General features: G+C 66.0%; 1 protein-coding gene across 1 annotated transcript; it reads left to right on the forward strand.

Moving 5' to 3' along the window:
• Positions 1–3,486: 3,486 nt before the first annotated feature.
• On the forward strand, positions 3,487–5,183 carry TGFA (transforming growth factor alpha; the record flags this gene model as incomplete). Its single annotated transcript, XM_074167326.1, has 3 exons — positions 3,487–3,658; positions 4,715–4,864; positions 5,015–5,183. Coding segments are annotated over 3 exons (491 nt in total), but the record flags the coding sequence as incomplete, so codon positions are not given.
• Positions 5,184–10,419: the final 5,236 nt, after the last annotated feature.

A 10,419-nucleotide genomic window follows, 5' to 3' on the forward strand; every position in this document is an offset into this window, starting at 1 on the left:
GGGGGCAGATCCTGGGGGGGGGGGGGGGTGTAGATCCCATGGGATTTGTGGGGCATCCCATGAGTTTCGTGGGGTAAATCCCCAGGGTTTTGGGGGGGGGGGGGGGTAGATCCCAGGGGGGTTGTTTTGTGGGGGCAGGTCCCGGGGAGTTTTATGGGGACAGATCCTGGGGGGGGGGGGGGGGGGGGGCAGATCCCGTGGGATTTGTGGGGCATCCCATGAGTTTTGTGGGGTAAATCCCCAGGGTTTTGGGGGGGGGGGTAGATCCCAGGGGAATGTTTTGTGGGGGCAGATCCCGGAGTGGGGGGGGGGGGGATGTTTTGAGGAGTAGATCCCGGAGGGATTTTTGTGGGGCAGGTCCTGGGCGGGGGGGGTGGGGGGGGGTAGATGCCAAGGGATTTGTGGGGGCAGATCCTGGGGGGATGTTTTGGGGGGGGGCAATTCCTGGGGGGATGTTTTTTGGGGGCAGATCCCGGGGGGGGGGGGTTGTGGGCGTAGATCCTGGGGGGGGGGGGGGGGGGAAACGTTTTGGGGAGTAGATCCTGGGGGGATTTTTGTGGGGCAGATCCTGGGGGGATGTTTTGGGGGGGGGGGGGGTGGGAAATTCCTGGGGGGATGTTTTTTGGGGACAGATCCTGGAGGGGGGGGGAGCTTGTGGGGGTACATCCTGGTGGGGGGGGGGGTCGCGGGGTCTCACATCCCACCCTCCCCCTGGGGGGGGGTTGTGTGTCCCGATGCCGTGGGTGCTTTATTCCCAAAGGAAAAACGGGGAACTGGGTGCGGGGGGGGGGGGAATTTCTCATGCACCTTGGTTTGGGGGGGGGGGGGGGATGGATGGACGGAGGTGTGGGGGGGTGAATTCTGGCCGGGGGGGGGGGGGGGGTCCTCTCTCGCTGCCGGTGCCTGACGCCGGCTCCACCGATAAATCGCCTCATTCATAGAAGGGACACAATGGGCCGTGGTGGCAGAGCCCCGGGGGGGGGGCGGATGGGGGGGGGTGCTGTTTGCAGGCAGGGATGGGGGGGGAAAAAAACAACCTCTTTTTTTTTTTGGGGGGGGGGACGGACAGCTGGAAAAACGGGATGGTTGAAGGTTCTACTGCGAGCAAAACCCCCCGGCGAGGAGGGCACCGTCACCCCCGGGGACACCCCCAGCCCCTTTCCCGGGGGGGGGGAACGGGGAGAGGGGGGCTGGAGGAAAGGGGGTGCTCGGAGGGGTGCAGCGGTGGCTGGGGACACGTTGGGGACGGGGACAGGCGGTGGCACAGGGCTGCGGGGGGAGGAAGAGGAGGAGGAGGAGGAGGAGGCTGCAATGTGGCCGGCAGCTGGGAGGGGGGGCCGGGAGTAACGGATGCCAGGAGGGACCAGGGGATGGTGGGGACAAGGGGACACGGTGGTGGTGGCCAAGGGACACGGTGGCAGCGGCAGCAGTGACCCAAGGGACGTGGTGGCAAGGGGACACAACGGCAGTGGCAAGGGGACACGGTGGCAGTGGCCAAGGGGACAAGCTGCTGGTGGTGGTGGCAGGGGGACATGGTGGCAAGAGGGGACACGGTGGTGGTGGCAGTGGCCCAGGGGACACGGTGGCAGTGGCCAAGGGGACGTGCTGCTGGTGGTGGTGGCAAGGGGACACGGTGCTTGGCAGCAGTGGCAAGTGTACATGGTGGTGGCAGTGGCCCAGGGGACACGGTGGCAGTGGCCAAGGGTACATGCAGGTGGCAGTGGCCAAGGGACGTGGTGGCAAGGGGACACAACAGCAGTGGCCAAGGGGACACTGTGCTGGCAGCAGTGGCAAGGAGACGTGGTGGTGGCAGTGGCCCAGGGGACATGGTAGCAGTGGCCAAGGGGACACGGTGGTGGTGGCAAGGGGACATGCAGGTGGCAGTGGCCAAGGGGACACGGTGGTGGTGGCAAGGGGACATGCAGGTGGCAGTGGCCAAGGGGACACGGTGGTGGTGGCAAGGGGACATGCAGGTGGCAGTGGCCAAGGGGACACGGTGGTGGTGGCAAGGGGACATGCAGGTGGCAGTGGCCAAGGGGACACGGTGGTGGTGGCAAGGGGACATGCAGGTGGCAGTGGCCAAGGGGACACGGTGGTGGTGGCAAGGGGACATGCAGGTGGCAGTGGCCAAGGGGACACGGTGGTGGTGGCAAGGGGACAAGCTGCTGGTGGCAGTGGCCCAGAGGCCACAGTGGCACGGGAACACGGAGCTGGAGCCAGTGGGAAGGGGACACGGTGGTGGTGGCAGTGGCCAAGGGGACGCGGTGGCAATGGCTGGGGGGGGGGCTGCGGGGACACCCGAAGCTGCGTTTGCGGCTCAACTTTGACGGGTTAAAAAAAAAACCCCAAAAAAGGGTTATTTTTGTGGCTTTACCGAGGCCGGGGGCAGGGCTGTCCCCTCGGTGGCACTTCTCACCGCAAGGACCCCATCCTGCCTCCCGGGGGGGAGTGGGGGGGGTGCCACCAGCTCCGACACCCCCAAACCTCCCCCCGGGTGTGAGGGGGTGACAGAGCCACCGCTCCCACCAGCCCTGACACCCCAAAATGTCCCCATGGGTGCCCCGGGGACAAAGGGGGTGACGGAGCCACTGCTCCCACCAGCCCTGACACCCCAAAATGTCCCCATGGGTGCCCCGGGGACAAAGGGGGGTGATGGAGCCACTGCTCCCACCAGCCCTGACACCCCAAAATGTCCCCATGGGTGCCCTGGGGACAAAGGGGGTGATGGAGCCACCGCTCCCACCAGCCCTGACACCCCAAACCACAAACCCCCCCCCCCCCCGGGGTGACGGACCTGCTGCTCCCACCAGCCCTGACACCCCAAAATGTCCCCATGGGTGCCCCGGGGTGATGGACCCACCGCTCCCACCAGCCCCGTCACCCCAAAAACCTCCCCTCGGGTACCCTTTGGGGGGGGGGTTGTGTGTGACGGAGCCACCTCTCCCTCCCCATCCCCATCCATCTTCCCCCCCCCCCCCCACCGGAGACTCGGAAGCATTCGGGGCGGGGGTGGGTTTAATTACCCCCCCTCCCGGCCATAAATCCAGGGCAGCAGGAACTTGAGGTGGCTTTGAAAGGGCAGGGGTGGGACGTGCTCCGCATCCCGGGGCTCATCCCGGGGCAGGATATTTGTTTCCCGGCTCCGGAGGATAATTCAAACCAGCGCGGGCCGTAATGGGAACCAGTCCTTTCCCTCTTTTCCTCCTGGTTTGGTTTGGTTGGGGTTTTTTTTTTTATTTGTTGTTGTTGTGTTTTTTTGTTTTTTTTTTTTTTTTTTTTAAGCTTTAAAGCTCTTTAGGAAATTCCTCCCGGAATTTTTCAACCCCATCCGAGCTCCTTCGGGTGGTCCCGACCGGGATAAAGCCACCAGGATGGGGGACGCATCCTTACCACCACCGCCCCCCCCCCCCCACCACCAAAAAATAAATCCCAGCCAGCCCCAAAAAAACGGGGATTTATTAACGTTGGGGGGAAATTGGGAAATAGCCCCCCCCCCCCCCCCCCAAAAAAAAAATGATGTTTTCCCTCTGGCAGCTCCCGGCCCACCGGTGGCGGCGGCGGTGAGGTCCCACTTCAACGACTGTCCCGATTCCCACAGCCAGTTCTGCTTCCACGGGACCTGCCGGTTCCTGGTGCAGGAGGACAAGCCGGCCTGCGTGTGAGTATTGGGGGACACCAAAAAGTGGGGTTCAACCTGGGTTTCTGGGCTCCCAGTGCTCTGGTCCTCGGGTCGATGGTCTTCTCCTCCCATCCCCGGTCATCGGGTTGATGGTCTTCTCCCAAAACGTCGTCGGGTCGATGTTCTTCTCCCCAGTCCTTGGTCCTCGAGCCAATGGCCTTCTCCTCCACCCCTGGTCCTCAAGCCAATGGCCTTCTCCTCCACCCCTGGTCCTCGAGCCGATGGCCTTCTCCTCCACCCCTGGTCCTCGAGCCGATGGCCTTCTCCTCCACCCCTGGTCCTCGAGCCGATGGCCTTCTCCTCCACCCCTGGTCCTCAGGCTGATGGCCTTCTTCATCCTGGCCCTCGGGCTAATGATCTTCTCCCCACCCCTAGCCCTCAGGGCAATGGTTTTCTACTAACCGTGGTCCTTGGGCCAATGCCCTTCTCCCTCTCCCCTGGTCATCGGGGCGATGGTCTTCTCCTCCACCTCGGGCCAGTGGTCTTCTTCCGACCCCTGGTCCTGAGGCCAACGGTCTTCTCCCCAACCATGGTCCTCGGGGCGATAATCTTCTCTGCAGTCCCTGGTCCTCGGGGTGATGTCCTTCTCCCCACCCTGGTCTTCGGTCTGATGGTCTTCCCTCCTCCCTGGTCCTCGGGGTGATGTCCTTCTCCCATCCCCTGGTCCTCGGGGTGATGTCCTTCTCCCATCCCCTGGTCTTCGGGCTGATGTCCTTCTCCCATCCCCTGGTCCTCGGGCTGATGTCCTTCTCCCCACCACTGGTCCTCAGGGTGATGTCCTTCTCCCCACCCCTGGTCCTCAGGGTGATGGTCCTCTCTCCTGCCTGGTCCTCAGGCCGACGTCCCTTTCTCCACCCTTGGTCCTTGGGCTGATGGTCTTCTCTTCCACCCCTGGTCCTCAGACCAACGTCCCTCTCCCCACCCTGGTCCTCGGGCCGACGTTGATGCTTTTCCCCCCCCCGCCTCCAATCCTTGTGTGATGCTGATGGCCCCCCCCCTCCGTGTGTGTGTGTGTGTGTCCCCCCCCGGCTGCAGGTGCCACTCTGGCTACGTGGGGACGCGGTGCGAGCACGCCGACCTGCTGGCCGTGGTGGCCGCCAACCAGAAGAAGCAGACCATCACCGCCTTGGTGGTGGTGTCGGTGGTGGCCTCCGTCCTCCTCATCGGCGTCTGCGTCCTCATACAGTAAGTTATGGGGTGCCGGGGGGGGTGTGGTCTCAGAACACCCCCCCCCCCCCTCCCCTCCAGCTCCTTTGGGGCAGGATTTGACCCCGGGAGGGGGTGCTGAGACACCACCACCACCCCCCCCCCCGTGATTGTCCCCCTCCTTTCCAGCTGCTGCCGGCTGCGGAAGCGATGCCAGTGGTGCCGGGCACCCGGGGGTGGCCCGGAGAAGCCGGGGGGGCTCCTGAAAGGTGGCCCCTCCTGTTGCCACGCCGAGACGGGGAAGGGGACGGGGGGCCACCGCGGCGGGACGACGGCCACCCCCACCGCCGGGGTCTAACCCCCAGCCCCTTCCCCGCAGGGGTCTGATGCAGCCGGGGGGGGGGGGGTGGGGGTCCCACCGCCGCCCCCCCCCCCCACCCCAGGACGCCCCCCCCGGGGACCAGCGCGGCATCTCTCCTGCTTTGGGTCTTTTTTTTTTGGTTGTTTATTTTTTTTGGGTTGATTTCCTCATTTTTTTTCTCTTTATCCCCCCCCCCCCCCCGCCACCCAACCCACAGAAGACTCCATGAGCCCCCCCCCCCCCCCCAAACCCCCCCCTTTTCCGGAGCCGGAGACGAACCCCCGGCAACGCCCAACTTTTGGGCCTTTTCCTTGGGATTTTGGGGGTTGGGTTTCCATTTTTTTTTTTTTTTTTCTCAGATTTCTGGGTTTTTTTTTTTTTTAAAAAAACAAAGCCAGACACACACACACACACCCCCCCGCCCCCCTCCCCCCCCCAAAAAGATGGGGCCTTATTTTTCTATAGAGACCGAAGCCTGGGCAGTCGCGGGGACCGCGCCGCTTTTGGGGCCAAATCTGGAGCTTTTTATTAAGAATAAAATGAACTTTAATCCTAGGAAACCCCCCCCCACTTTATAACCAAAATCCCAAGCTTTTTTTTTTTTTTTTTTTTTTGGGGGGGGGGGTGGTGTTTTTTTTGGGGGGGGGGGGTGTGTTGAAAAAAGTCACGGTTCCTCTCCTGTCTTCTGTATATGTTGCACTGAAGGTTAATATTTAATGTTTTAATTTATTGCGCGTGGTTAAATTAATTTGCGAGGGGCCGGAATACGTTGCTGTGATCGGCTGGGCTCTGGGGGGGGGGGGGGTTTGGGGAGGGGGGGGGGGGGGGGGTTGGTGTTTTTTGTTGTCGCCGTTGTTTTTTGGTTGTGTTTTGTCGGGTTTTTTTCCCCCCTCCTACCTGGATTAAAGTTATTTAAGTGATATAAAGGACACTTTTTTTTTTTCAGAAAACTCATCTCTCCGAGCTTTTTTTTTTTTTTATTGGATTGGGGGGGGAGTGGGGGGGGGAAGCATCCCCGATCCCCGGGGTGGGGAATGGATACCCTGGTGACGTGTCCCCCCCCAGTTTCCAGCCCAAACTGGGTGCCCTGACCCCCCCATGATGGGCTCAGCCCCGTCCCCCCCCCCCCCCAGTTTCCAGCCCAAACTGGGTGCCCCGACCCCCCCATGATGGGCTCAGCCCCGTCCCCCCCCCCCCCCAGTTTCCAGCCCAAACTGGGTGCCCCGACCCCCCCGTGATGGGCTCAGCCCCATTTCTCCCCTATTTTCAGCCCAAACCATGAAGCCCCGGAGGGAGGGATGGGGTTGATCCAGATCCCGCCCTTGGGGATACCCCCCCCCAGCTCCCCCCTCCCCCAGGGAGAGACCCCCCCAAATGTGGGAGTGGGAGGCGATGGGGGGGTCCCTGTCTCTGTTTGTGCCCCCCCCAGCCCCAGCCACCAGCAGCAATTTGGGGACAAGACCCCCCCCCCCCCCCCCCCCATTCCACCCAGGGGGGTTAGAATCCCCTTTTTTTTGCCATATTTTGCCCCAAACCCTGCCCCAAAGGGCCCCCCCCTCTGCAAAGAGACACCCCGGAAGGAGCCGGGGGGGGGTGCTGGGGGGGGGGTGCTGGGGGGTGTGTGTGTGTGTGCGTGCGGTGGGGTTGGGGGGGGGGGGGTGTGTGCACACCCTTTCCTCCCCACAACCCACCCCCGGCCCAGCTGGTGCCCAGGTGCCGGAGCGGATACGGCCTCAGCGGGGGCCGAGGGGGGGGCCAGGAGGCAGAACCGATGCTCCCCCCACCCCTGGGGGGGGGCACGCAGACCTCATCCTGCCCCCCCCCGGCATGGGGACAGGGCACCCCTGGAATGGCCTCGGTGTCTTGAGCTGTGAAATGGGTGCAGGTGGGGGGGGGATAGTGCTGGGGGGGGGCAGGATAGCACTGGGGGGGGTAAGGGGGGGCAATAGGCAGCACCATGCTCCCCCCCCCCATGGAGGGGGGCACACAGACCTCATCCTGCCCCCCCCCCCCCCCGGCATGGGGTCGGGGCACCCCTGGAATGGGCTCAGTGTGCCAGGCTGTGAAATGGGTGCAGGTGGGGGGGGGGATAGTGCTGGGGAGGGGGGGGGGGAAGAACTGGGGGGGGGTAAGGGGGGGCAATAGGCAGCACCCATGCTCCCCCCACCCATGGAGGGGGGGACACAGACCTCATCCTGCCCCCCCCCGGCATGGGGTCAGGACACCCCTGGAATGGGCTCAGTGTCTTGAGCTGTGAAAATGGGTGCAGGTGGGGGGGGGGATAGTGCTGGGGGGGGCAGGATAGCACTGGAGGGGGGTAAGGGGGGGCAATAGGCAGCGCCCATGCTCCCCCCCCCCCATGGAGGGGGGCACACAGACCTCATCCTGCCCCCCCCCCCCGGCATGGGGTCGGGGCACCCCTGGAATGGCCTCAGTGTCTTGGGCTGTGAAATGGGTGCAGGTGGGGGGGGGGAAAGCACTGGGGGGGGGGGGTAAGGGGGGGCAATAGGCAGCTCCAATGCTCCCCCCCCCCATGGAGGGGGGCACACAGACCTCATCCTGCCCCCCCCCCCCCCGGCATGGGGTCGGGGCACCCCTGGAATGGGCTCAGTGTGCCAGGCTGTGAAATGGGTGCAGGTGGGGGGGGGATAGTGCTGGGGAGGGGGGGGGGGAAGAACTGGGGGGGGGTAAGGGGGGGCAATAGGCAGCACCCATGCTCCCCCCACCCATGGAGGGGGGACACAGACCTCATCCTGCCCCCCCCCGGCATGGGGTCAGGACACCCCTGAATGGCCTCAGTGTCTTGAGCTGTGAAATGGGTGCAGGTGGGGGGGGGATAGTGCTGGGGGGGGCAGGATAGCACTGGGGGGGGCAAGGGGGGGCAATAGGCAGCTCCAATGCTCCCCCCCCCCCCCCATGGTGGGGGGGGACACAGACCTCATCCTGCCCCCCCCCGGCATGGGGTCAGGGCACCCCCGGAATGGCCTCAGTGTCTTGGGCTGTGAAATGGGTGCAGGTGGGGGGGGGGATAGTGCTGGGGGAGGGGGGGGGGAAGAACTGGGGGGGGTAAGGGGGGGCAATAGGCAGCACCCATGCTCCCCCCCACCCATGGGGGGGGGGGCACACAGACCTCATCCTGCCCCCCCCCCCCCCGGCATGGGGACAGGGCACCCCTGGAATGGCCTCAGTGTCTTGGGCTGTGAAATGGGGGGGGGGGAAGAACTGAGGGGGGGGGAAGCACTGGGAGGGGGGAGTAAGGGGGGGGGAGACTAGTTTGGAAGTGGCCACTGCCCCCCCCACCCAGCGCTGTGATTATCAGATGCAGGGCTATAAATGGAGCAGGGTTTTTTTTTTTTTTTTTGGGGGGGGGGGGGGTCGAGCCCAAATTCCTTCCCCCCCCCGGGGAAGGACTGGAGACGTGTCCCCAAACAGGGCTGTGTTGCGGGGGGGGGGGGTGTGACAGGCACCCCCAGGGGACCCAGAGCAATTTGGGGGGAGGGGGTTGCATGTGTTGTTTCACCCGGTGTCGGGGGGAGGGGGGGGGGCAGCCGGGGGTGGGGTGTCTCCCTCCATCATGCCCCCCCCCGGAATATTCTGTTGCCACCGGGGATGGGGGGGGGGGGTATGGATGGGGGGGTCATGTCACCCGGGGCTGTGCCGTGGGGGGGGGGGGCAGGGGGTGTCCCGATGTGATGGGGGGGGGGGGGGGGGGTGTTGCATGGGGGCATGAGAGCGGGGAAGGGGGGGGGGGAGGCTGCGGGGGGGGGTATCGCGGTGCGGGTGCTGCGTCGCAGTGCAGGGGGTGGGGGGCAGCGTGGGCACTGGATGGCACTGCATGGGGGGGTGCGGGGGGGGGGGGCACTGGATGGCACTGCATGGGGGTGCGGGGGGGGCACTGCATGGGGGTGCAGGGGGTGGGGGGGCACTGCATGGGAGTGCGGGGGGGGGCACTGCACGACACTGCATGGGGTGCAGGGGGTGGGGGGGGCACTGCACAGCACTGCACGGCACTGTATGGGGGTGCAGGGGGTGGGGGGGCACTGCACGGGGGTGCAGGGGGTGGGGGGGCACTGCAGGGCACTGCATAGGGTGCAGGGGGTGGGGGGCAGTGTGGGCACTGCATGGCACTGCACGGGGCTGCATGGCACTGCATGGGGGTGCAGGGGGGTGGGGGGAACTGCACGGGGGTGCAGGGGGTGGGGGGGGCACTGCAGGGCACTGCATGGGGGTGCAGTGGGTGGGGGGGCACTGCACGGAGCTGCATGGGGGTGCGGGGGGGGGCACTGCAGGGCACTGCATGGGGGTGCAGGGGGTGGGGGGCAGTGTGGGCACTGCATGGGTGCAGGGGGTGCAGGGAGTGGGGGGGCACTGCAGGGCACTGTATGGGGGTGCAGGGGGTGGGGGGGGCACTGCAGGGCACTGCATGGGGGTGCAGTGGGTGGGGGGGCACTGCAGGGGGTGCAGTGGGTGGGGGGGGCACTGCAGGGCACTGCATGGGGGTGCAGTGGGTGGGGGGGCACTGCATGGGGGTGGGGGGGCACTGCAGGGCACTGCATGGGGGTGCAGGGGGTGCAGGGGGTGGGGGGGCACTGCATGGGGGTGGGGGGCACTGCAGGGCACTGCATGGGGGTGCAGGGGGTGCAGGGGGTGGGGGGCACTGCAGGGCACTGCATGGGGGTGCAGTGGGTGCAGGGGGTGCAGTGGGTGGGGGGGCACTGCAGGGGGTGCAGGGGGTGGGGGGGCACTGCAGGGCACTGTATGGGGTGCAGGGGGTGGGGGGGCACTGCAGGGCACTGCACGGGGGTGCAGGGGGGTGGGGGGGCACTGCATGGGGGTGCAGGGGGTGGGGGGGCACTGCACGGCACTGTATGGGGGTGCAGGGGGGTGGGGGGCAGTGTGGGCACTGCATGGGGGTGCAGGGGGTGCAGGGGGTGGGGGGGGCACTGCAGGGCACTGCATGGGGGTGCAGGGGGTGCAGTGGGTGGGGGGGCACTGCAGGGCACTGCATGGGGGTGCAGGGGGTGGGGGGCAGTGTGGACACTGCATGGGGGTGCAGGGGGTGCAGGGGGGTGGGGGGGCACTGCATGGGGTGCAGGGGGTGGGGGGGGCACTGCATGGGGGTGCAGGGGGTGCAGGGGGTGGGGGGGCACTGCAGGGCACTGCACGCCCCGTGGCGCTGTACGGCCTCTCGGTCCCGCCCCCCCCCTCCCGGTCCCGCCTCTCCTCTCTCTTC

Source organism: Numenius arquata, unplaced genomic scaffold (genome assembly GCF_964106895.1).
Source record: "Numenius arquata unplaced genomic scaffold, bNumArq3.hap1.1 HAP1_SCAFFOLD_1781, whole genome shotgun sequence".
NCBI lineage: Eukaryota > Metazoa > Chordata > Aves > Charadriiformes > Scolopacidae > Numenius > Numenius arquata.